The sequence below is a fragment of the Leucoraja erinacea genome, chromosome 1 (genome assembly GCF_028641065.1).
Source record: "Leucoraja erinacea ecotype New England chromosome 1, Leri_hhj_1, whole genome shotgun sequence".
Classification (NCBI taxonomy): Eukaryota; Metazoa; Chordata; class Chondrichthyes; order Rajiformes; family Rajidae; genus Leucoraja; species Leucoraja erinaceus.
The window spans coordinates 48,414,938-48,442,645 of record NC_073377.1 but is presented as its reverse complement, the minus strand read 5'-3'; the positions used below and the strand labels follow the sequence as shown (position 1 = coordinate 48,442,645).

At 41.3% G+C, this 27,708-nt stretch overlaps 1 protein-coding gene across 1 annotated transcript; it reads right to left on the bottom strand.

The window, feature by feature from the left end:
* Nucleotides 1–3,316: 3,316 nt before the first annotated feature.
* On the bottom strand, nt 3,317–27,708 carry snx18a (sorting nexin 18a). Its single transcript, XM_055634114.1, has 2 exons — nt 26,087–27,708; nt 3,317–5,443 (listed from the first exon to the last, which is right to left on the bottom strand). The coding sequence occupies exons 1-2, from the start codon at nt 27,672–27,674 to the stop codon at nt 5,190–5,192; spliced, it is 1,842 nt and encodes a 613-aa protein (XP_055490089.1). The 5' UTR covers nt 27,675–27,708; the 3' UTR covers nt 3,317–5,189.

The window sequence follows — 27,708 nt, the reverse complement described above, 5'->3', positions numbered from 1 at the left end:
TCGAAGGGCCTACTCCTGCACCTATTTTCTATGTTTCTGGCCAAACGTAAGCAGGTGGGACTAGTGTAGATGGGGCACATTGGTCGGCGTGGGCGTTGCTTTTGCTTCACTATAAAAACTAATCTTCTCTTACAATGTTCATTATTTTCATTATAAAAATTGACTGACTACAGAACAGAATAATATAACTATGTTACTTTTGTAGAATATTGTTATTTATTTTCTGTTTTGTGTAAGGTTACTTAATAAAGTATTCTCATCAAACTTGAAATTTCGGTTGCTATTTTTAAAATATAAAAATAATGTTTTCTTTGTGCCCACAGCAACATCATAACTACCAGCATCTTTGAGTTTTATTAATCTTCAAAAAAATTGAATTGACATTGTAAAATACTTCAAGGCACTTAAGCACACAGTATTGGAAAACTTTAAATTTAAAAATAAATGACATGTAATAATCTGCTACATTTTCAGATATTCAGCTCATAGTGATTAAAACATGTTCACTTTAAAGTTGAAATAGTAAAACAAAATATTATTTGGTTCCTTATTTAAATTTGTGGTATTGCCTCAGCTATCAAAGAATGTAACAATTTCATCAACTGCTTTTTCCTAATTCATTATTTTACCTGAATGAAAATTTATACATTGAGATCAAATTTCTAAATTGACAGAAAATGTTCAACAGGAATTTATATTGACCTTTCAGATTCTTAAATAAAGGCACAATTAATTCCTTGAAAGACGATTATGGTTTTAGACCAATGGAGTATTGTGTGAAGCCAAAAAAGAGCCACCTGCTTATGATTTGATCTATATAAATCAAATATCATTGCAACGATTTTCAGTTAAAAAATTACCTTAACTCATAGGTCATAGGTTTCCCGCTGAGAATGGGTCCTCAAAACAAAAAGGGGACATAAAGAGATGATTGAATTCATTGATTGAAAGAAAGAGCATGGAAATAAGATCCTTGGGTCACCAAGTCCACACTGACCTTCAATCACCTGTTCACACAAGTTATCTCACTTTTGCATCCACATCCTACACACTTGGAGCAATCTAGAGGCTGATTAACCTACAAACTCACAGGGGTTATGGAGTGAAACTTGCGCCCAGAGGAAACCCACATGGTGACAGGGAGAATGTGCAAACTCCACAGACAATCTAGAGTTGTCAACATTCACTGTACCTCGGTACACGTGACAATAAAGAACCTTTGAATCTTTGCACTTCACTTATTTGTAACTTTTGATTCTTGCTATTACAATGCACGGCCACACATTTTGCTAAATTAAATTAGCCAAGTTTTCACCTGTTTATTCTACCAACTTAAATCCTGTTTCAAAGTCCAAATGCCCCAATCTCGGCATGTTCACCAACCTATTTTAACTTCATCAATAAATTTAAATTACTCCAGCACCTTGTCGCATAATTTACAAGTAAATTTTTCATTTGCATAAAAAATATCTTACAACCTGGACATCGAGAAAAGGTGGCAAAAGGACAGGCATTTCACATCTTGCAAAGTGTTGTGGAGATTGGAGGTTATGCTTGAGTGAATAGTGCCTTTGGAATAGTTGAAAGGGAAGGGTGGAGAATATGCATCTGGCAGTGGTACAACATTGGAGGTGTACGCAAGCAGTCGATCTGTTGAACATTAAGGCTATAGGAGTAGAATTAGTCTACTCCACCATTCAATCATGGCTGATTTATCTCTCCCTCTTAACCCCATTCTCCTGCCTTCACCCCATAATCTCTGACACCTGTACTAATAGAAAATCTATCTATCTCTGCCTTAAAAATATCCACTGACTTGGCCTCCACAGCCTTCTGTGGCAAATAATACCACAGATTCACCACCCTCTGACTAAAGACATTTCTCATCTCCTTCCTAAAAAAACGTCCTTTAATTCTGAGGCTATAACCTCTAGTTATAGACTCTCCCACTAATGGAAACATCCTCTCCACATCCAATTTATCCAAGCCTTTCATTATTCTGTACGTTTTAATGAGCCCCCCCCCCCTCCTCCCCATCTCATTCAACTGCCCCTCTACCTATTTTCGTATCATCCGCAAACCTTGCTACAAAGCCTTCAATACCCTTGTCCAAATGATTAATATACAAAGTATTTATCAAAGTCAAGATAAAGTATCTTGGCTTTGGGAATGATGCGAAACAAAGGATCATAGCACAATCATAAACCTGAACCATTTTCAAACGTGATTGAAGTGGACTTTCTGGGAGCAAGGAAACACAGAATCCTTACAATAGATGCAATGTATGGAAAAGTATATTTTACATGGTGTTAAGCAAGAAGAAATGTGGTTCACATAACTGGACAATTAGTGGGCTTTTCATATATACCAGTTATAAATTTATGAAGTGACGATGAAAGTCTAGGTGAGGAAGAATCCGAGACAACAGAGCAGCTGTAAGAAAGTAGAGGTTGACTAAAAAGGTGACCAAATGTTCAGGGTGTTGGCAGAAGGCAGCACTGCTGTATCCTTGTGAGAGGAGATTATGAGGAGAATACCACAAAATAAAACCATAAAATAGGCAGGCTTTAGAGCCACGTGGGCTCTAATTGCAATATTTTTTTATTTTGATTAAGAGAGAAGAGTTAATAGAGAAATTGTTCAATGCAAAAATAAAGTACATCCAGGATCAGGAGAAGGCTGGTGGGAATTGATGTGTAAAGGAATTGGATGCCACTGGTGAAAATATGAAACATATGAAAATGAGAAACGGTAGAATATTTGTGGTAAAGTGTCAGTGTTGCAGGTGCAGATGCAATTAAACAGGTGAAAGAAATATAATGTCAATAAAGACACAAAAGATAAGAACAGGTTGCAACGATGAGTGTATTAGGCAAGTCAGCTTGTAGATTCTGAGCACAAGGTTATGCACAGCAGCATGATTAGTACCATCTGGGAAAGAATATTGGGAGGTACAAGTAATCAGAGCTAGTGTTCAACGTCTGCAAACGAGGGTGAATGTCCATCACGCAACAATAGCACTGTCCTTGTCTGCAGGTTTAATGAATGCTGGGGTTGGTCCTTGCTGAATAAAATCATGCAAGCTCAGGGAGGGTTGGCTAGGAGTGGAATGGAAAGAACAGCCAACATCATGATGAAAAGATTAGAAAGGGCAAGAAGCCAAAGCGTTCAGATGGAACAGGAATTCAAAGTGAAAGGGGGTCACTATGCAGGCTGAAGACTGACTTCAAAGTCTTATCATTAGAAAAAGATAATATTGGTGAAAAGCCAAACACTTTTTTATATACACATTAATAATAATGCCGAGTCATCTCAGTTATGGTAATCTTTTTTAATCTATTATATTGCATACAATGAAATCGCTTTTAACTGTGCTGATTTGTATAAACTGTACTTTCACAGAAAGTCTGACATTGTTACAATTTTTATGAATGAACCATCACTTTATTACAGATTGTGGTATTCAAACTGTCGCAGATGAGGAACCATGACAAGTAATACAAAAAGCTGTAAACATCTTCAGATCCTCGGGTTTCCCACACATATCCTCTGTAAAAACACTTTATGGCTATTTAGTGTGCACTGCAGCAAAGCACCAGTTGACTAAAAGGATCATTACATAATGTGACATTTTGACCAGTAGCACAAAAGTTCTTCAGTAAGTTTTCCTTTAGCCAATGACACTGCAATAACTGTACATTGACCAGTAATGCTATTTCAGCGCAGTTGATTGCCAAATTAAATTAATAATTTTAGTTGATTCTCAAATCTTTTACGATTTGGTGCAATTTTAACATATTCGTATGAAATATAATACCTTCATTTCCAGATGAAAGATAGTCTCAAAAAACTGCCTCTTCTTTGGTTGTTCTGCCCAGAACAGCTTACAATAACTCCTTGTCAGCTACTATATTCAAAGGATACAATGGATTGCAACAACTCCCACCAAGCAACACATTACAATTTGTCAGTATATGCGCTACACACAAGGCATTGTAGACAACCCAGGCAGGGGAGGTGTAGAATAAGGGAGAGATAAGGCAGAATGGATTGGTTTCATTGATTTGTCAAAAACAGGGGTTTCAATTTCTGTGTATATTTATTTAAAAATAAATTTAATTTTCTTTCATTCTCATTTTGGAATTTAGAAAACTCCAGCTGGTAAAGTAATTTTTCCGTTATTACTTTTAATTCTTTGTGAAATTCCCATCAATTTGAAATTATTGTAGTCAAATATCCCAATATTCTGTTAGCCCAAGACATCCACAGACATAAGATGTTGAGGAAAATAAAAAAAAGAATGCTCCCACATACTTTCACAATGTAAATAAAGTCCTCCCCAACTGTTGATAACTTGGAGATTTCCAATCAATGTGGATAAGTCACTCTGAAGCCTGCAGGCCATTCATGCCAGCATTATAGTTGTGTTAATAAATAAATAGCATCCCCTGCTTTCCTGAGTGAAACTTCATTAGTATTTACTGTGATTGCCATCAACCCAGAGTGATGCGGTCTTCCTTCCCTGACAAGTCAAGGTCAGGATCATTTTCTTCATTCCCTGGAGCAATTCAAGTAGAGGACATTCATGATATCCTCTGCCTTCAACAGAAGCATTTATTAAAACTACAGAAGACACATGACTCAAAAGGCACATGAGTGCATAGTTGCTGTGGCTGGAATCCATCAATGTGTTAACCCTTACGTTTCATTACAGAACAAACCAAAAAGTCTATTGGCTTCCTCAGCAGTTAGAACAGGCCATATGGAGAACATATTTAATGCATTCATCCACCCGCCCGTCCTGTTTTTGGATCATGCACAGGATTTTGGGTCTAATAATATCCCGGATAGCTTTGTTAAATAAAGCAAAACATTTAGATAGTATACACATACTGCATTTTGCAGAACAAAGTTAGTATGGTAGTGTAAGCATACAGTACATAACATTCCAATAGTTTTCCTCCCAGTTCCTTTTCCCACACAATTTGGAATAAATTGCCAGGAATTGAACTCCATGTGTTTCTTTTTATACAAAAGATTGCTCAACAAACTTTGATGCCAGATCACCCAAATCAGAAGCTCAATGTAATCAACATCAGGGCTAATCCATGAACGTTTTGACCACCTGCGGGTCACCTGCATTGTTTAGGTGTAAAAGGCCACGAAAGAATGGATCAGACTTTCAGAATTTAAACACCATCATACTTTTGCAAGGCTTCCTCCAATTTTTGAGTCACCTTCTGGTAAAAATGAATCTGCTGCTTAAGAAAATGCTGCATTTGTGTCTTGAAGTCTGATACACGAATAGTGTGAAAATGGTGGATTTCTGCTAACGTGGCGAAGGAAATAGTGTCACAACGATCACGGACCCCGTCTGCCTGATGTAGCTCCATCTTCCCTTCTTCCACATGTCGGTTACTCTCCTTTACTTTGGTGAGAGCACCTGTTGCAAACAGAAATCACACAGTCAGTCAACTAGGCAAATTTAAAGAAGAGTATATAAGCTCCATAATGATTCTAGAAATCATGAAACATTTATGGAGAGGTTTGCATTGAACAGTTTGTCTTTGTACATGGATTTTAAAGAAACAATTGAGCAAAATGAATACAGTAAAAAAAGTAACTCTTTATTGTTCTTAGCAAAAGTTGATAGCTCAAAAAGACAAGCTTTAGTTACGCTAAGAATCTAGTTACTCCAACAAAATCCAGTTTCCACAGGCACTATGCTCTCGACCGAAAAGGAATTGAACTGCTTTAAATATAAACCAGGTGATTTTTTTAAATTATTGAATAAAAATAATGATTTTTATTTATATCATATATATAAATTTATTTATATATATATAATGCTGTTATATGAATAGCATTATATTAAAAAATATATTATATATATATATATATATATATAATATTTTTTTTAATATAATATAATGCTATTCATATAACAGCATTATATAAATTATAATGCAGTTTTGCATAATAATTTAATGCAAAACAACATCATGGAACAAATTGCAGGGTGACTCCAAAAACTATGCGTCAAATACAGATATTAGTTTTATTTAAGCACACAAGGGTATTTGTGGACTGAAGCAAACTGCTTCCTTTCAATTGCTGAACATTGCTAATGCAATTGCATAGATATACAGCAAAGCATCAAATGATATAACTAAAGCTAGCGCTGGATATTTAATTCAAACAAGCCTCTAAGTAAACTAATCTTGATTTCTATAAAAAGTCTAACGTGAAATAATAGTCCTATAAGTGACTACCAGCACAAAAACATTGTCATTTTGGTTAAACATCTCTCCCCTAAATGGAGCCCCACAGAGAAATAATGTTAACCGCAGAATTTCAAAACCACAAATCACACTGTTTTAAGAAATAGATATTCATGTAATAATATACAGGTGAAAGAAATGTATTTACAATTAGATTTGCTCATGTTTGCTTCTCTCAGGGTTAACTGCGGGCCATGTTTGAATGCCTGTTATTAAACCGAATTTCCAACTTGTTACCATAAATAAACTTGAATTAGCAATCATGCTGTGATACATCAATTACACATCTCCGTGAGTATATTCCTTGCAGGCGCTACCCTTCAGGAAGACAAATAGATGGCTTTGGGTGGGCAAGATTAAAACACAAACCACCTGAATAGATATGTGTGTGCCATTTATCACCAGCAACAATTCTCTATTTCAAGATAGACACAAAATGCTAGAGTAACTCAGCGGGACAGGCAGCATCTTTGGAGAATGAATGGGTGATGCTTTGGGTCGAGACCCTTCTTCAGACTAGAATCAGGGAAATGGGAATCTAGATATCTGGATGGTGATGTAGAGAGTTATAGAACAAATGAATGAATGATATGCAAAAAAGTAATGATGATAAAGGAAACAGGACATTGTTAGCAGTTTGCAAGGTGAGAATGGGAAGCTGGTGAAGTTGGGTGCAGGATGGATGGAGAGAGAGGGAATGCAGGGGTTACTTGAAGTTAGATAAATCAATATTCATGGATTGTAAGCTGCCCAAGCGAAATATGAGATAGTTCCTCCAATTTGCGTTTAGCCTCACCCTGACAATGGAGGAGGCCTAGGACAATAGACAATAGGTGCAGGATAGGTCATTTGCCACTTCGAGCCAGCACCGCCATTCAATGTGATCATGGTTGATCATCCCCAATCAGTACTCTATTCCTGCCTTCTCCCCATATCCCCTGACTCCGCTATCTTTAAGAGCCCTACCTATATGTCTTTTGAAAGTATCCACTGCTCTCTGAGGCTGAGAATTGCACATTCGCAACTCTCTGTGAGAAAAAATGTTTCTCGTCTCCGTTCTAAATGGCTTACCACTTGTTCTTAAACTGTGACCCTTGGTTCTGGACTCCCCCAACATTGGGAACATGTTTCCTGCCTCTAGTATATCCAAACCCTTAATAATCTTATATGTTTCAATTAGAACCCCTCTCATCCTTCTAAACTCCAGAGTATACAAGCCCAACAGCTCCATTCTCTCAGCATATGGCAGTCCCGTCATCCCGGGAATTAACCTTGTAAACCTACGTTGAACTCCCTCAATAGCAAGAATGTCCTTCCCCACATCCTCAAAAAATTCCAGATTAGTCAAGCATGATTTCCCCTTCGTAAACCCATGCTGACTCAGACCGATCTTGTTACTGCCATCCAATGTGCCACTATTACATCTTTTATAATTGACTCCAGCATCTTCCTCACCGCCGATGCCAGGCTAACTGGTCTATAATTCCCTATTTTCTCTCTCCAGCCTTTCTTAAAAAGTGGGATAACATTAGCTACCTTGCAATCCACAGGAACTGATCTTGAATCTATAGAACAATGGAAAATTATCACCAATCCGTCCACGATTTCTAGAGCCACTTCCTTAACTACCCTGGGATGCAGACCACCAGGCCCTGGGGATTTATCAGCCTTCAGTTTACCCATCACCATTTCCTGCCTAATGTGGATTTTCTTCTGTTCCTCCGTCACCCCAGATCCTCTGGCCACTAGCACATCAGGACCGAAAGGTCAGTGTGGGAATGGGAAGGGAAATTAAAATGTTTGGCAACCAGTTCAGGTAGGTCCAGGCGAACTGAGCGAAAGTGCTAAATAAAATGATCGCCCAGTCTACGTCTCGCAAATGTATAAGAGTCCACATCTAGAACAATGCATACAGGAGATATCCGTAGCTACAATAGGACTCCTCAATTGTCAGAGTGAGGCTAAACGCATCAACCATGTCCTCAAAGACTATGCTTGCCAGCAGGTCTGTATTCACAGATATCTTTAACCTCCTTCTATTCCATTAAGAGGTTCCCACCTGCTTTAAGAAAATTACTATTATGCCAATACTAAAGCAAAGCAGCATGCCTTAATGACTACCGCAAAATGGATCAGACATCCACCAAGAAATACTTCGGTCTGGTCAACCTCCCACACATGTTTGATCCACCACAATTTGCCTGCTAATACAACAGATCCACAATAGACACACTCTCTTGGCCCCTACATTCATGGGTGTAGGAGTGAGGCTGAGGGAGGAATCTCATTGAAACCTACTGAATAATGAAAGGTCCAGAGAGAGTGGATGAGATGATGATGTTTTCAATAGTGGGCGAGTCTAGAACCACAGCCTCACAACAAAGGGACATACCTTTAGAATGGAGAGGAGGAGGAATTTCTTTAGCCAGAGGGTGGTGAATCTGTGGAGTTCATTGTCACAGATGGCAGTGGTGGGCCATGTCATTGGGTATTTTTAATGAATTTCATGAATATTAAAGGCGTCAAAAGTTACAGGGAGAATGCAGGAGAATGGGGTTGAGAGGGTGAAAAATCGGTCAACCATGATCAAGCAGATTCTATGGCTGAATCTGTTCTTATGGTCGCATCCCTGGAAAATCCAGATAACAAGGACACCAATGTCGGAATCCTATTCATTGACTACAGTTCCGTCTTCAATAATTTAGCTGCTCTGAAAAACTTCTGGACCTGCGCCTCAGCCACTGAATCCTTGACATCCTAACCAAAGGTCTGCAATCATAGAAACATTTAAAAAAAATAGGTGCAGGAGTGGGACATTCGGCCCTTCGAGCCAGTACCACCATTCAATATGATCATGGCTGATCATCCAAAATCAGTTCCAACTTTTTCCCCATATCCCTCCATTCTCTTAACCCTAAGATTCCTCTACAAGATTCCCTCTCATCCTTCTAAATTCCAGTGAATACAAGCCCAGTCAACCCAACCTGTCATCATGCCAGTCCCGCCATCTCGGGAATTAACCTGGTGAACCTACGCTGCACTCCCTCAATAGCAATAATGTCCTTCCTCAAATTAGGGGACCAAAATTGTACACAATATTCCAGGTGCGGTCTCACCAGGGCCCTGTACAACTGCTGTAGGACCTCCGTGGTCCTAAACTCATATCCTCTCGCAATGAAGGCCAACATGCCATTATCTTTCTTCACTGCCTGCTGTGCCTGCATGCTTACTTTCGGAGACTGATGTACCCAGGTCTCATTGCACCTCCTCTTTTCTTAATCTGACTGCATTCAGATAATAATCTGCCTTCCTGTTCTTGCCACCAAAGTGGATAACCTCACATTTATCCACATTATACTGCATCTGCCATGCTTCTGCCCACTTACCCAACCTATCCAAGTCACCCTGCAGCCTCTTAGCATCCTCCTCGCACCTCATACTGCTACCCAGCTTTGTGTCATCTTGGAGATGTTACATTTAATTCCCTCGTTTAAATCGTTAATATATAATTGTAAACAACTGGGGTCCCAGCCCCATCACAATCAGTGATATAGATGACAAATTCTCAACGTTAGTGCCCTACAAAGATGCATTCTTAGCACCTTAAGCTCCCTATACACTCATGACTGTGCAGCCATATACTGCCCTAGCTCAAGTTTAGATGTTTGCAGATGACACCACTGTAGTGGGCAGGATAACCCATAATGACAAGATGGTGTACAGGAAGGAGATGGAAAGCTTAGTAATAACATGGTGACAACATATCAACATCCCCCTCAATGTCAGCAAAATGATGGAGCTGGTCGACTTCGGAGAGCACAGTGGGTGAACTACATTAACTAGTGCTGAAGTGGACATTGCCAAGAGCTTCATGTTCCTTGGCGTAAATACATCATTTTGTCCCGTTTCAATCACATAGGTCCAAGAAAGCACACCACCACCACTACTTCTTCAGAAGATTAAGAAAATATGGCATTCCTCAATTGATTCTTACTAATTTCTATCGATACAACATCGAAAACATCTTAAGCAGCTTGATTTGACAACTGCTCTACGCAAGACTTCAAGAAATTACAGAGAGTTATGGTCTCTGCCTAGTACATCACACAAACCAACCTTTTCCCCACCCTCGTTTGATTCCGCCGACACTTCTTATTGCCTCGGGAAAGCCGCCAACATAAACTAAGGATGAAGTCATGATCCCCTGATCTAGTACATGCTTTTGCACTCTTTTATCTGCACTTTTTCTGTAGCTGTAACACTGCTCCCCATGGCTTGATAGTATTTATGTATGGATATTTTACATGGAAATTAGATAAAACAAGTAAAGTATCCTTTATTGTCATTCAAACTGTCTCCAGTTTGAACTAAATTGCATACCTTGCAGTCATACAGAAAATAAAATAACAGAACACACAATTAATCCAGTTTAACATCCACCACAGTGAGTCTACCAGACACCTGCTCACTATGATGAAAGGCAAAAGTCTTAAAGTCCTTGTCTCTTCCTTCCTTGTTCTCCCTCTGCGTTGAGGCGATCCAGGCTTTCAATGTTGGGCCCCCCGCCGGGTGATGGTAAGTCCCGCGGCCGAATCCGAGTTCCGCGAATGGGCCGGTTCAAACTCCGCAGCCCGGGGCGGTCGAAGCTGCCACCCTCCAGTCCAGCAGATGAAGCTGTTGTTGCGGGAGCTCCGGAGAATTGGTCAACAACCTGGGACCTGTGAGCTCCCGACGTTGTCGTCCACTGGGCTCGCGGCCGAAGCCTCCGAGGCTCCGAAATTGGGCCGCCGCCGCCACAGTGCCACCACAAACCCGAAGTCGGCCAGCTTCGCAATGGTAAGCCCTGACTCTGCCTCCGGAGCCACGAGGTCGGTCCCACTTGGAGGCCGGCAGCTCCGCGATTAGGCCTCAGCGCAGACGGGGACGGGGATACGACAAAGAAAAGGTCTCATCGCCCCCGAAGGAAGAGACTAAAAACAAGTTTCTCCCACCCCCCACAGCTAAAAATAAACTAAAACATACATCTAACAAGACAAAAGAAAAAGAAAAAAAAAAGACAGAAGGACTGCAGGCGAGCCGCAGCTGCTTGGGCAGCGCCGCCACTTCCGGAACTTATAAATTGGTACACATGACAAAAAAGAGGTGCACAGATGCACATGAGGCATAATGATGGGGCAGTTAATGAGAGAACATTTGTCCTGATGAGAACTAGAATTAGAATACAGCTGCAGAATAAAAAAAGTTACATGCAATGTAGGTTGACGTGAGAAACTTTATCCCAGGGGCTGAGCATTTTTGCAAATAAAAAGATTGATGTGAAACAATTTTCATTAGTCAACATTAAGAAGTCAGCAAGATAATAATAGCATAAATTATTACTAGAGCAATCTTATCAAATGGCATTGATGTCCAGATTTGAAAATTGGTTACAACATGTGGCTATGTGGCTGGTCACATTTAAAAAAAAAATCAGAATAGGGTCAGCCGAAGATCACTTTTAGAGAATCCAAAGCGAAGATTTTGATTACAACTATGTTTTATCAGATATTACACACACAAATATCTAGTCTCTAAAGCTTTCAATTCACTTGGCTTGGTAATAAAAGAGCTTCAATAAAGGTGAAGTTTCAGGTCGATGCTTCTCTCCAAAGATGCTGCCTGTTACTCCAGCATTTTGTGTCTATCTTCGGTGTAAATAGAAGATATACACCTTCTATTTGCAATTCCTTCCTGAACAAAGAACAACACATGCTTGATCCATTATTACACTTGATCAAGTTAACCTCAATTTAATTATTTTTCTGCGATTGAGTGTCCATTCACCAAGTGACAGAATAACTTGCTTTGTTATACTCACTTTACATTGCCGTAGTACAGATCTCACTTCTGTGGGATCATACTAGAATTCAGTTTGTCTTTTTGAACAAGTATCCTAGAGCAGACCCAGAAACCTGGCATCCCTGGACAACTCCACTCCACAATATAAACAACCTAAGCTTTCCACTGACTGGCAGCTTGCATCTATTATTAGGAACGCCAATATTTACGATGCTGCCTGACCCACGGAGTTATTCCAGCACTTTGGGGCTTTTTTGTAAACCAGCATATGCAGTGCCTTGTGCCTTCAATCCAAGATGACTCCTTAACATAAAATTCCCTTAAAACTTAAAAGTTTTAATTATCTCTTAAAAAATGTCAACTTTAACTATTTTCATATGTGCTTCCAAATGTTTGGACTAAAATGTATTTAAATACTAGCCCCACAAGTACCTGCAAATGTAAAATTTGGCTGCTACTTGCACAATATAGTGTAGTATTGAAATGGTGAAATCTAAGAACAATAGCAGATATAATCAATTTAAAGAGGTGAGCGTTGTACACAAGCAGAAGTGTTAAAAGTTCTAAATTCTGCCCCCGTATAAAGCTGTCCAGTTAATAGCAGCCATTTCCGATGGCCAAAAGAAAATTTAGTACTAATGGAAAGTCATTTAACAAAATATAATGGTTTAAAAATATATATTATTGCTGAACAAAAACTCTTCACAATGCTGAATTAAATGCTTTCTGTGTCCAATTTGACATTGAAATAAAAAATTCCAACAGGTACTGCCTGGCTCATTGGCCAGATTAGAGAATATTTAATGAAGCCAACACTGCCCCATTCATTATCTGAAAAATCCACAAAAGAGGGGATGAAAGTTACAAGTTTTTTTATAAAACATTTCAAAATTCTTGTACACATGCTCACATCATCTGCAAAAGTATTCTCAGTAGTCGGTAATTTTTCACTGAGCCCCAGACAGAGGGGATGAAAAGTTACAAAGAGAAAAGGGATCTGCTCAAGAAATTCTCTTGTTAATCATGTTTATTTTAAGTCATATGCATTTCATACTATCTGACAAAGGTCTAACATGGGCAAAAATTGATCTTTACACATTATTTTACAATTACTTAATGATTGCCCTTTTCAGTTTTAATACAATTAAAAAGATTAGAAACAGATTATGAAATAAAAGTAATAACATGATTTTGAAGGACAGGCGAGTCATTATGGTTGACTTGAAGCAATATATAATTGATTAATTAGTTTAGATCATAACTGCAAGAAATTATGAAATCTTGTCATGAGAGAAATATTTCCAAAAAAGGAGATTGACACAACCAAATCAAACAACTTTTCACAGAATTAACAAAGAATTAGATATAAACATGTCACGTCGAATGAGAAATGGAGCTAAAGCAAGACTAGGCCCCTTGATAAATATCAAAAGGAAATGGTTTACTTCGGTGAATGTGACAAAAATAAAGTAAATTGACATATGGGGGGGCTTTAGCAAACACTTTTCCCAGCTTCAGATACAAAAGCACACTAATCTTCATATCCAGTCCTTAAGAGAAGCAACAAACTTGCTCTTATCTCTACAATATCCAAGTTTCCAGTCTGTTCATTCTAGACATGGCTTTATTCCAAGTCTCTTGTGAAATTGTTACATTAATAGCTATTATTCTACCAAATGGTATGACTGGGATTTTTTTGTATGTTTTAACTCTATTTCCTTGCTGGATGCATCACAAAGGGTGTGCCAATAATTCTGGATCTTGCCAAGGAGCCAACTTTGTAGAGCTTATTCTCAAATCACAGGACCAAATGTAAACAGACATACTACGACTAGCCCTAATTTTCCCGAAGACTAACAAAATCACAAGCCAAGAATAGTTTTCTGGCTGACTGCCAGGCTCAAGCTGATAGATTACTGTGCCTGGTTTTGCAGAATCATTAATTGCATAATTACCTGAAGCCCCAAGTCCCACTTGTTCCTGCCTGCTTCGAAATCTCCACTATTGTTCGCATACCCCAAAAGCCAAAGGATTATTGGTCTTGATGACCACAGGCCTGTCGCACTGACCACTGCAATCATGAAGACTCTTGAAAGACTTGTGCAGACTCACCTGAAAAATATCACAAACCCCCTGCTGGATCCCCTGCAGTTTGCAAATAGATCAGTGCATGATACAGACAACCTAAGCTTGCACTTCATCCTCCAGCGACAGGGGACCTATGCAAGGATTTTGTTTGTAGATTTTAGCTCTGCATTCAACACCATTGTGCCAGAGCTACTACACTCCAAACTCTCCCAGTTGACTGTGCCTGAACCCCTCTGTCAGGGATCACCAACTTCCTGACAGACAGGAAGCAGCATGTGAGGATGGCAAAGTACATCTCGGACCCGCTGACCCACAGCATAGGAACATTCGCAAGGCTGCGTACTCTCCCATCTCCTTTACTCTCTCTACACCAATGACTGCACCTCCACAGACTCCTCTGTCAAACTTCTCAAGTTTGCGGACAACACAACCCTGATTGGACTGATCCAGAATGCAGGGCAGCCAACTCTCACGCTTTGAGCGTGAGACACAGCAAATTCTCACGCCGTCTTCAGTCCCTGCACAGCAAGGTTCCTATAGCGGAGCTATACGATCTTTGCTGCACAGTTTGTCTCTTTGCGCCACAACAGCGATCTGCGGAAGCGCGTCGGTTGACGGCTGTGAGTGATGTCGTGTCTCTTCTCTCTTGGTTGGATGTGTAGCCGCCGGGTGTCAGCGCATCTGTTTGCCGGCTATGAGCGCTGCGCTGCCAGCCGCCGCTGCAACCTCGCTCCCTCCCTCCCATTCAACTCACATGGCAGCGCCAGCGCCGCCAATCCATGTTACACCATGCCCGCCAGACTCCCCATTGGGCCGCCGGGGAGAGAGAGGGAGGGGGGGAAAGAGAGAGAGAGAGAGAAAGGGAAAGAAAAAAAGGGGATGAGGCAAAGAGAGACAAGGGGAGGGAATGTAGAAAGGGGATGAAGGAAGGAAAGGAGAAGGGGAAGAGGGAGGGTGAGGAATGAGGGTGGGAGTGGGAGAAAGAGGGGGATGAGGGCAGGAGGGAGGAAGGGGAGGACGGAGGAAGGGAGGGGGAAGGAAGGTGTGTGTGTGTGTGTGTGCGCGCTTGTGTTTCTGTCTCCCTGTGTGTGTCTCCCTGTGTGTGTGTCTCCCTGTGTGTGTGTGTGTCTCCCTGTGTGTGTGGTCACATCCTGGCCTTAGACAGGGCTGCCAACTGTCACGCTTTGTGCGTGACATCCTGGCCTTAGACAGGGCTGCCAACTCTCGCATCAGCCAACTCTCACGCTTTGACAGAATTCTCACGCTGTCGTCAGTCCCTGCACAGTTTGTCTCTTTTGCGCCACATCAGAGCGATCTGTGCGGTCTGTGGAAGAGCGTCAGTTGGCGGCTGTGAGTGATGTCGTGTCTCTTCTCTTCTCTTCTTTCTTGGTTGGATGTGCAGCCGCCGACAACATGAAGCAGCCGGAGATAGAACTAACCAGGTGAATTGGTTGTAAAACATGGGGGGAGGGGATCACAATGAGGCCAAACATCTAGGACAGGGATCGGCAACCTACGGCACACGCGTTTTTTTTTTCCAACTCGTTTTCGCAGGGTCGGGGCAAGCGAGCCGACCGGAGAACTGCAGCCAGTCCCTGGGATGCAAGCTGATCTGGGAACGGCAGCCAGTCCCCGGGCACGCAGAATGCCAACTTAATCATTATGGACAAATTGGGCCAGCCATGTACATGTTGTATAACTCTATGCAGATCTGAATGGGCTTAGAATGACCTCACTTTCCCCATTTTGATTCTTGAGATTAATATCCCTTTGCTCTGTTAACAGCGTTAAAGTACTTATGAGGTAGAGTCAGGAAAGGGAACATGTTTTTTTTTTTAGTTTGCTTTAATTTGTTAGTTGATTTTTTGTTGACTACCATAATTTCTGAAATGGTCTTAAAGTAACTTAACTGTTATAAAGCAGTAATGTGATTTTTGTCCAAACAATTGGAACTTGCAGAAAATGTTTGCATTATTAGTAGGGGTGCCAATTCTCACGCATTGAGCGTGAGACTCACGCATTTCACAAAATTCGCATGCTCTCATGCTGTTCACAAAATTATATAATGAGAATAGGGTCTGTTTTGCTTAACAAATAGTGTAGGAAGATTCAGATTCAGATTCAACTTTAATTGTCATTGTCAGTGTACAGTACAGACAATGAAATGCAGTTAGCATCTCCCTGGAAGAGCGACATAGAATATGATTTTAATAAATAAATCTATTTACATGTATACATAGTGTTTTTCCTGTGGGTGGAGTGTCCGGGGAGGGGGGAGTGGGGGGTGATTGGCAGTCACCGAGGTACATTGTTGAGTAGTGTGACAGCCGCAGGGAAGAAGCTGTTCCTGGACTTGCTGGTCCGGCAACGGAGAGACCTGTAGCGCCTCCCGGATGGTAGGAATTGCAGATGCTGGTTTAAACTGAAGATAGACACTAAAAACTAGAAAAACTCAGCAGGATAGGCAGCATCTCTGGAGAGAAAGAATGGGTGATGTTTCGAGTCGAGACCTTCAGCCTGAAGAGGTTGAAAACCAGCCATAAAACACAATGACTGTTATCCAACTAAGGGCAGAAATCAGAATCATGTGTTCATCTTTACTCACGTGACACCATAATAAATATATTACAGAAAAAATAATTTAATGGGATGACACAATGGCTGCCTTACTACCACACGGGTTTTCTCTAGGTATTCTGGTTTCTCCCATATCCGAAAGAAGTGCAGGTTTGTAGGTTAATTCGCTTCTGTAAATTGTCCCTGGCGTGATGGATGCAATTGGTGTATGATAGATTGCTGGTCGGTGTGGACTTTGTGTGCGGAAGGGCCTGTTTCCATATATATATTTTTACATATATATCTTAATTTCATTGGACCATATATGATTGAATATATGGCATTATTTTCGTCTTGTTTCTATATTCAAAGGGTAAGGTTGAAACCGTCTGAAGAAGGGTTTCGGCCCGAAACGTTGCCTATTTCCTTTGTTCCATAGATGCTGCCGCACCCGCTGAGTTTCTCCAGCAATTTTGTCTACCTTCGATTCTCCAGCATCTGCAGTTCCTTCTTGAACAAGGTTGATTGATTTATTTGTGCAGAACAGTGATGGAAGTCCAAATTTTGCTTTGTTTCTCTGAGTTTTTCTCTATATGTATGCATAACAGCATGAATATAATCTGATTTCCATACATGAATATAGTCATTCATGTGCTGCACCTGTTGATCAGAGCCTGGCTCTATTGTGGAATGTAATTAGGAATGTAATTTAGCCTTACCTTATTCATACCTAATCCAATTAAGTTGGATTATCAAGTTCCACATAAGGTCTAAATTAAAAACAAATAGTTTTACATGGCTTTAGTATCAAATATTTTGCAGGCAGAATGTAAAAGTCTGCCTTTACATAGTTCAATTTTAATAAAGGTCACCAACCAACACCTTAAACCACATTGCTCTCCATAGAAATTTGTACATCTTGATTTGTATTTTCAGCATTATTTCTTGAGTGTCTAAAAGGGGTGATCTTATCACTCTGTTAATATTTTCAGGTTCCAAACCCTCTATATTGACATTAAAATGATTTGTTTGATTGGAAATTCAAATCACTGGTGATCTTGAAATGTTGTTGTGTCACAGCATGTGGTTCCCAAAATAACACTGAAAATAGCAAAATTGCAAAGGAGGCAACTGGCAAACTTGGGATTGGCAGATCGTCCCAAAACTGTTTTTGTAAATGTTTGGAGAGGTTACATGTGAAATTCAAATCTCATTCAAATTAGGAACTCTGCCCTTACAAGAGTGTGAATACATTGAAAAGACCTAAGAGACTGCAGATGCTGAAATATGCTGCAACAAAAAACAGTTTGCGGAACTCAGCAAATTGAGCCATGTCTGTTGAGGCAAAGGGACCGACTGCATCCACTATACATCCTTTGCCATTTCTACCACTGTAACTGGATCCCACCATCAGTCATTTCCGTCCCTCTCCTGGTGACCACCCTTTCTTTGATTTCCTGCTGTTCCTCATCTCCATCTCTGGCATTTTCCCCTTCAACTGCTAAGAGATGTAACACTCAGCGCCATCCAGTCTTTTAAACCACCCATCCATGAGAGGCAGAAATTCACAGCAACTGCTCCAAACTAGTCCACCGCATTCAGTGCTTGGGAGTGATATATTTTTTTGCATTGGCAAGCCCAAACTTAGACTAGGCGGCGGTTTTGCAGAAGATTACGTTCAGGAGCCCGCCCGTCCTCCCCTGTGACGACCCCTCCCCGGGCACTGGATTGAAGCCACTGTACTCGCAGTCCTTTAGTTAACGCCCGCCCCACTGCCCACTGCTGCTCCCTGCTCGCTTCCTCCTCTCCCCCGCTCCTCCTACTCTCTCCCCCTCCCTCCTACTCCCCCCCCCCCCCCCCCCCCTCTCTCCAATATCAAGGGGGGTGGCTAGTGTGTGCGTGTGGCATGTGTGCACGCGTGCGGGGTGTGTATGTGAGTGTGTGCATGCGTGCGGGGTGTAGGCGTGTGTGTGTGCGTGCATGCGTGATGCCGCAGGCCCCCCCCCCCCACCGCAACCGCACGTTGAGGGGACGGGACCCACAGGTCCCCCTTGGTCTAGTTGTAGCATAAAACCAAATAGTATGAACATTCTTATTTTCCAGTTTCAGGCAATGTGTTATCCCAGTGTTCCTTTGCCATTTGTACCAGTCCATGGATAGGTTCTCTCATCCTTTGTTCCCTTTCCATCTGGTTTTCTGCCCCTCATCCTATCCTCCATATCCCCTATCCCATTGGATTCCATCTCACTTGGTTTCACCCCCATAGGAAACATAGAAATTAGGTGCAGGAGTAGGCCATTCGGCCCTTCGAGCCTGCACCGCATAAATATGATCATGGCTGTATCCAACATTCTTATTACCCCGTTCTCAGGCAATGCCCTCTATCCCAGTGTTCCTTTGCCATTTGTACCAGTCCATGGATAGGTTCTCTCATCCTTTGTTCCCTTTCCATCTGGTTCACCACTCTCTGGGTGAAAAAAGTTCTTCTCATCTCAGTTTTAAAGGATTTCCCCCTTATCCTTAAGCTGTGACCCCTTGTCCTGGACTTCCCCAACATCGGGAGCAATCTTCCTGCATCTAGCCTGTCCAGCCCCTTAAGAATCATCTATCGGTCTTTGACTCACCCCTCGCTTTCACCCATTTATACAGGAAATCTTCTCTCAGCACTCTTCAGTCCTGATGCAGGGTCACAACATTGACTATCTCTTTGCCTCCATGGATGCTCTTCGTTGCCAAATACACAGTGAATTGTTAACAAGCCAGAAGCGGAAGTGGGATCCATTTTTGGCAAATTTCAGACAGATCAAGTTATCAAAAGTAAAATCTGCATCCACACAGTGGGCAACTGTTGGGACTAAGGTCGCTAGAATATCTGTTGACCCCTAGTAGAAAGACACTTACAGCGGTCTTTCTAGGGTGTAATGACAATTTAGTCTAGACAAAAAACAAAATCCCACACATCTGGAACAAAGCTCCACACATGATCAATGTATTCACTAACCATTGTTTTCACTAACCACTCTCTCCAGTATCAGCATATTACGGCACATTTATAACCTCTGCTTTGGCAGCCCCTCAGAATTGAGAATGACTTCCTTCCACTGCTGCTATTGAGTCTACATGGCTGATGAGTCATCTGTAACATCTGGACAGGCAGTTAGTTTGTGAGGTGGTGCACTTCTGTCATTCACACAAGGACATGTGCATCTTCCTCATGCACATACAATCTCAATATCATCCCAGAATACTCCTCCTTAACATAGTGGTCACAGGCCCCGAGATTCTCAAGAGTCAGTAGGCACATTTTATTTTCTCCTTGAATCCTTCCCTCACTCCACCAGGCAATCTTTCTGCTACAGAATTCAGAATAGAGTGTTTGTATCACATGCAAATAACATGGCCTGCCAACTGACAATGACATCAATACTGAGACTGGTGGCCTGGGAGAGAACACTGACAATGGTTTGCTTACCATTCCAGTGAATGTAGAGAATTTTGAAGAGATAGTATTATTAGTACTCATGATGGGTGTTGTAGGTAGTCCAATCTCAGAAGGATACAGAAGGGCAGGGAACACCCCGGGCTCTTTGAAATTCCACATTCACAATTCAAGATTTCTCTGTTTATAAGATTGAGATGCACTCACCTCAGGTCAGGAGCAATTAGGAATGGACAGTAAACACTGACATTGTCAATAATGCCCTTATGCTGCGAACGATTAAATACAACTAAAATTGTTATAACTTAAAAACTAAATAAATAGTTGAACAATACAAGCTCAATTGAATCCATAACTATCATCATTGACAATTCTCAGTTTTATTGTCAGGTTTATAGTACCACCACTGCTGATACAATAATTAGATATATTACGCTGAAATATTTCTAAGAGTTCCATAAATTATTTAGCAAAATAGCCTTGCTATTCACTCTCGCTTACATCTGTGAAACACCCTGGGACATTGTTCCGAGTTAATAAATGGAAGTTGTTTCAAGTTCAAACTTCTGAATAGGTTGCTATGTTTTTTTATTCCGGTAACCATGACCACTCACTATACTTGCATACCCTTAAATGAACTTTAATAGGAGTACTCCTAGAGCATTGCACAATCCCGAACTGGGAAAGACACAAAAATTAAAAAGAGGGTAAACGTTTTCTTTTTAAAAAACGTGATGACGGGAGACAGAAGCCAAACTGTCAATGTCACAGAACAGCAACAAAGTTATCCTACTGACTGAGCAGATCTAGGGGAAAGGTCTGAGATTAGGTTGACTATTGTTTCATTGTACCTTAGATACTGCCAGGAGTGAAAGGATCTTAAAGATGCTTTGGCACTTCCATTTTGTTAAGAATTTGAAAAAGAATTGGAAAAACAAGACTGAATAAATAGCTGATATGTGCAAGTCCAAGTGCTGAGGAAGGAATAGAGAAAGACTGCATAAAATCTACAGCAACAATTTAGTTGGATGGTTTAATCTCTGATTCTCACAACCCTGATTCAGTCCACACCATCTGAATATACCACACTGAACACGGTTGATACCCAATCTCTAATCATTTACTGTAAGAAAAATCTACAGCATAGAACATTCTAGTCAAACAAAATGGAATGGGTTGGGGTGGAAGAGATGGTTTGCTATACCCAGGCTGAATGAATTTCAATGTCTTATGCAAAATCTAAATGATCTTTCAATATATTTTCCATAAACACTGCACACAAAAAAACATTGATGACCAAGTTGACTACTATTAAAATTCATTATAATGTAGAGCATTCAATTCTTCAGATGTCACTGATATGCAAATTGTCCCCAATTGGTCTGACATGATAGGATTCGAATGCAAATTGCTCAGCACTGCTGTACCAAGACTTTAAAGACTACATCATACTACTGACCAAGTTAACTTATTTTATAGGTTACACAAAAAAGCTGGAGAAACTCAGCGGGTGCAGCAGCATCTATGGAGCGAAGGAAATAGGCAACGTTTCGGGCTGAAACCCTTCTTCAGAGCTATAAAACTTATTTTATAGCTCTTTTTACAAACAAAATGTCAAATTAAAGCAATACATTTAATACAGACTTTATTACATGAAGCAACCCAAAAGATAAATACGTATACTTTCAAATTTGCTTAAATCCAGTCTGAAATCCCAAAGGAGCAGAAAATGAGATCTCATAGTCTACGCCTGTTTATAATGCTATTTTCCTTTTACTTACAACATTGAGATGGTGTCATTTTTTTTTAAACATCAGTTTCTAGTTGCTGCCTTCATCTTTGTCATTATGAGCTGAAACTTTGGTTTTAGATCAGCTGAATTTAGTTGAACGCTAGACTTTGTGCTTCCTTATCTATCAAGTAACAATGCCTCTAAAAACAGTGGCAATCTCAATAAAATAAATTATAAATGAACCTTCGAGTGTGTGAAGATGTTGAAATTTAAAAAAAATTCTACAGGACAGGGACCACAGGTTAACTTCTCTGCTACAACTCAAGTGATTTGTATGAGCAACATTAAGAATTGTAAAAGGCATAGAGTTTCTTTTTTTTTTTAATTTGTTAATCAAATGTAATTCATGTACAAATCATTGAACATTATTCTTCTGAACGGTTAGAAGATATACAGTTAGAAGTTACGGTCATTTTGTAAATAAGAGGTATGTTCATAAACTGTGAACTTCATGGGGAGCAAGAGAAAACAGTGCCCAGTGTTTTGCATTGCCCATTCTCAATCAGCTGCTTACCTCATGATTAATTAAATCTCAATTATCAAAAAATATTAAAATTATAGATTACAGTTTATGACTCACAATTATGCCAATTGACATTTGCAATCAGTAAGATACAAATCATTAACATTGGTCGAGTCATTACATTAGCCAGATTATATTAGAGGTTTTTTATTTTAAACTTCACAATTAGTTAACTACTAGTGCACATTCAACTCCCTTGGGATTACGAGGAATCTCCCCTTCACCATGCCATCTGTTCCCAATTATGATGTCATTTCCAATCCCATTTTTATTTTGCAGCACTGTCATCCCATCTGGTATAATTGAGTTTCTTCCCCTCTCAAACCAAAGCTTTTGAGTAAATGAATAGCACACTGTTTGCATTTCCCAAACACACACTTACTGGCCCAGAATATTAGATGTAAAGATTTTAAACAAGTTTTCAATTATTATGGCTATCTCGTAAATGTGAGCAATTTTGCATTGCCACATTATGCCTCACTTAAAAGGGTTTTTTGTTTTGGGTAAAAAAAAAACATTTCCTCTGCATGCTAAGGATGTGAATTCATGCAATGTTTTTAGGCTAAATGGGAGGTTACCATCTTTCAAAGCTAACAGCAGCTCAGTTATCCAAATTGAACAAACGTAAGCATTTAGATGAGGTTATGTCAGCAGCCTGACTCAGCAGCTTGCTGCTATAGATCAGCCAATTTCAGTTTTAGTTTGCATGGATATTTTGTGTAATACAAAATACATTATAAACTTAGTCGCTTCTTTAGATGCTTGAAGATCAAGAATCATAACACTTTACATCCTGATTTTGAAATATTCTTAGGAAATGCAGAGTGTGGATTAACACTATCTGTTCTGACCCTACATAAGCCTTAAATTTGACAAAGTGAGAGACACGAGTTAAGATTTCCAAACCAGCTGCAATGTATGTAAACTGGACAACTGAAATTGGTATGTTGACTATAATTTGACGAGAACCAGTTGATTGTCAAAATTAATCGAGCTGAAATCTTTAATGACATGGCACAATAATTACTTGTTTTAACACTATCAAACTACCTCAAATAATTACAATAAATGCTCAAGTCTTCACTGCACACACAGTTCAATCCAACATTAATCTGTTGGATGAACTCGATCAGCATATCTCGGGGGTGGGGAAGAGACTCTGTTTTTCTCAGTACAGATGCTGCTCAACCTGCAAAGCTCCTGCAGTAGAGAATTGTTGCTCCAGATTCAACCATCTGGTGTATCTCCCTACAGCTCACCTGACAATCTAAACAAAAAGGCCTTCACATTATTTTTCAAGGCAGTCCTTCAGGTGCATATACTTGCATGGCAAGTAGAAATGACATGAAAAAAATAATAAATAACTAATCTTTTCGAAATAAAACTGTCAAAAAATTTGGAGAATAGAGAATAGTAATTAAGAACTGGGCAAAAAAAGCAAATATTAATAGAGAAAGCCTGCACATTCTTTTTTGAAAAGTTATCTTTACTCTTAAAAGTTTAAACAAACTTCCAGCAATCCAATTGTCTTTAAGGTTTGGTTTTAGAAGTTTAAAATTGGTGCAACTAAATAGTTTGTAGGTTGTTAGCTATGAAAGCCTGGTAATCCCTGGATCTTCTGAATAGATTAAGGTCCAGAACTTTATAGTCAACAGACTCAGTCAAGTTATTCATTAGATTCAAGCAGGCTATTGAAAAATTCAGAGCCTTTGCTCTGCACCCATACATCTATGCTTATCCATTTAGTATTATTATGACAGGTTTTTATAAAATTGTGACTTGACATCAGAAAAACAGTATATAACTGCAGTGGGTTTCATCATCTTGGAACAGCGAGTCCACCAATCATTTTACAGATCTTAAATACTAATTTTAATAGGCTGTCTTTAATGCAGCCATTTATCAAATTCTGAAACACACTAAAATTCAACAATCCAGAACCCTTTTACAGACCTTGGTAGGGTTGGACTGTCCAATGTTGTAGAGTATTGACATGTTGCACTTATTAACATTCCAACACAGACTTTAAAATAAATTGTATTTAAACTATGTACACAATCATGTTCATAAGTCATAGGAGCAGGAAAAGGTAATTTGGCCCATCGAGTCTACTCTGTCATTCAATCGTGACTGATCTAACTTTCCCCTTCAATCCTATGCTCCTGCCTTCTCCCCATAACCTTTGACACACTTACTAACACAATAAGAAAAACTAAAACAAATGTTATTAAAGATTTCAGTTCGATTAATTTTGACAATCAGCTGGGTTTAGTCAATTTAAAGTCAACAAACCAGTTTCTGTTGTCCATTTTACATATAGAAATACTTTAGTAATCAAGCAAATCCTGTTATAGCTATATCGCTCAACTTTTGCTGAACTTTATTGATATGGTGCCTTTAATTTATCGAAACACCCCAGCACATAACAGCAGCACTAAAGTACCACTTTTACTTCAAAGCCAAATATTCGTGCAAAACCACCAAAGTGGGCAAATGTGGCAGTCATTTGACAGGTCAACACAAAGATCAAAACATGTTTTGGAAAGCACACTTTTTTGAAATGTAACTGAAAAACTGAATGCGATGTCCTTTTTTCCAGCATTTAGAGGACACTGATAATATCCAAATGTCGAAACAAGGAACTGCAGATGCTGGTTTATACCAAAGATCGACACAAAGTGCTGGAGTAACTCAAGCGAGTCAGACAGCATCTCTGGAGAAAAAGCATGCACGAGGAAAAAGGGGTGTCCCCACCCAAAAAGTCACCCATCTTTTTCTCCAGAGGTGCTGCCCGACCTGCTGGTTAACTCCAGCACTTTGTGTCTGTTTTTGATAATCTCTGACCTTTCGATGTCCTTCTGCTGTGAAATCACCACTGTGACTTAGCGGATGTTGCAGGAAATTTGTGCAAGGTTTCACAAACCACAAACCCATAATCTCATCAAAAAGGTCAGCATGTGAGTGAAGCACTGGAGGAGCAAAAATCACGTCCTCAAATTTTTCAAAGTCAAGATTTTACCTTTGGCTTGAATGCAGCCACCAAATCAAGCTGACTTGGTCAAGTTTACAAAAATATTTTTTATATATGGTAGATGTTATAATCTAGATCACAAGGACATGGAGTGGATGGGGAGAGGATGTTTCCACTAGTGGGAGAGTCTTGGACCGACAATTAAAGGACATCCCTTTAGGAAGTAAATTAATTTCTTTAGTCACAGGGTGGTGAATCTGCGGAATTCTTGGCCACAGAAGTCTGTGGAGGCCATGCCAATGGATATTTTTTAAAGTAAAGATAGATTCTTGATTAGTATGGGTGTCAGGGGTTATGGGAAGAAGGCAGGAGAATGGGGTTTGGAGGGAGAGATAGATCGGCCAAGATTAGATTTGAAGGGCCGAATGGCCTAATTCTGCTCCTATTACTTATGACCTTATTCACAACATTTACTGGTCTGGTATGGTTAAAGTACTATACTATAATCACATAAATTACTTAGATCAGGAAATAAGTCTAGTGTTTTTGTATCAGGAGTTACAGTAAACTTGAGTAATATGCATAAAAGTATAGATACCTTTCTGGACGTGGATAATATCAGGAAAGTTGGTCAGGTGGCCCTGGTAAAGGCCTAGTAAGTCCACAATAGGATCTATATCTTGTTTAGGCTGTTCTGCAAAAAGTTCTCCTATAGCATCGTACGCGTCGCCAGTAAATGCGATGGCACGATTGAGTCCAACCGAGAAGGTCTGCTGGTCCATTTCGAAAGCTTGGCTGAGCAATCGGAAAGAGGTGCCGACTTTCTGGTACTCTTTCTTGAAGCCGACCACCTGCTTCCTGGCAAACTCGTTGGCAGTGTGACTCAACTGGAACACGCTCTCGTCCATCCTTTTGGTGAACGTTTTGAAGCCGTCCACCCTGCTCTCCACCTCCTGCAGGTCCAGGGGGGTGGGCGGAGTGCTGAGGGTGAGGAAGAAGTTGGCGCCCACCATCTCATCCTTCTCGGCTTTGCGCTTGCCCTGTTTCCAAGCCTTCTCGTCGTTGCAGGTGAGGAAGTGCTGGAAGACGTCGCAGCGGGCGAGCACCGGGTGGCTCGTCATGTGGTTCATCCACAGGATCAGCCCCTTCTTGCGCTTGGAGATGAAGTCCTCCTCGAAGCGGCCGGTGGCTTGTTTCTCGGGGATGTGGGGCACGGAGATGACGGGGAACTTCTCCACCAGCCGCCCGTACAACCAGTCGAAGTGTTTGTAGCGTCGGTTGACCTGGCTCTGGGTGTGGCTGGGTACCAGGCGGTAGGAGATGTAGCTCTTGATGCCCTTGAACTTGGTCTGCTTGGTGGGCTCGTCGATGGAGCAGGAGAAGGGGTAAGGGTTCTCCTGCCACTCGGGGCCGTGCGGGCCCAGCACCACACAGATCTTGTCGCCATCCTTGACGAAGCCGGCCGCCTCGCCCAGGATGAAGGCCTCGCCGCCCGACTTGACGAAGGTGGAGAAGCGGTTGAGGTTCCTGCCCACCGTGGCCGTGCTCTTGGCCGAGGCTGCGGACGAGACGGAGCCAGAGGCTGCTCTCCCGCCGCTCCCCACACTCACTTTGTAGCGGCCCGTCCCGTCGAAATCCGAGTATCCTCCTCCTCCCCCCGCCATGGCCGCCCCCGCCAGCGGCTCGTCCGCCACCGTCGAGTTGTCGTCCCAGTCATCGTCCCAGTCGTCGTCGTCGCCGCTGCCGGCCGCCTGTTGTTGCTGTTGTTGTTGTTGTTGCTGCTGTAGATGCTGCTGGAGCCCCCCCAGGCCGCCCCCCGGCTGCACCAGCGGCGGTGGCGGGCAGAAGGTGCTGGCGACGGGGAGGGGGGGCAGCGCGAAGCCGCCGGGGGGCTGGGCCTGGGCCTGGGCCTGGGGCGCCGGGGGGTCGTAGCCGCCGCCGCTGCCGCCGGGGACGTTGGCGTAACGGGAGGCGGGAGGCTCTGCATCACCACCACCACCGCTGCCCCGCAGGATCTGCACATAAGAGGCCGGGAAGAGGCCCCGCTCGCCGCGGCTGTTGGTTCCCTCCAGCCAGCCCTCGATGTCGTGCTCGCTGTACACGGTCAGCATCTCATCCTCCCGCACCGAGATCTCCCCCACATTCTCGCTCTGGAAGTCGTACAGAGCCCGAGCCTGGAGCGCCATCGCCCTGACCTGCTCTGCCCTGTCCTGTCCTGCC

Excerpts from the sequence above, each read along its gene's own strand:
- snx18a (XM_055634114.1), bottom strand. The coding sequence starts at position 27,674 with ATGGCGCTCCAGGCTCGGGCTCTGTACGACTTCCAGAGCGAGAATGTG. Across the intron at positions 5,444-26,086 it reads TATTATCCACGTCCAGAAAG|GTGCTCTCACCAAAGTAAAG; the intron begins GTATCTATACTT and ends TGTTTGCAACAG.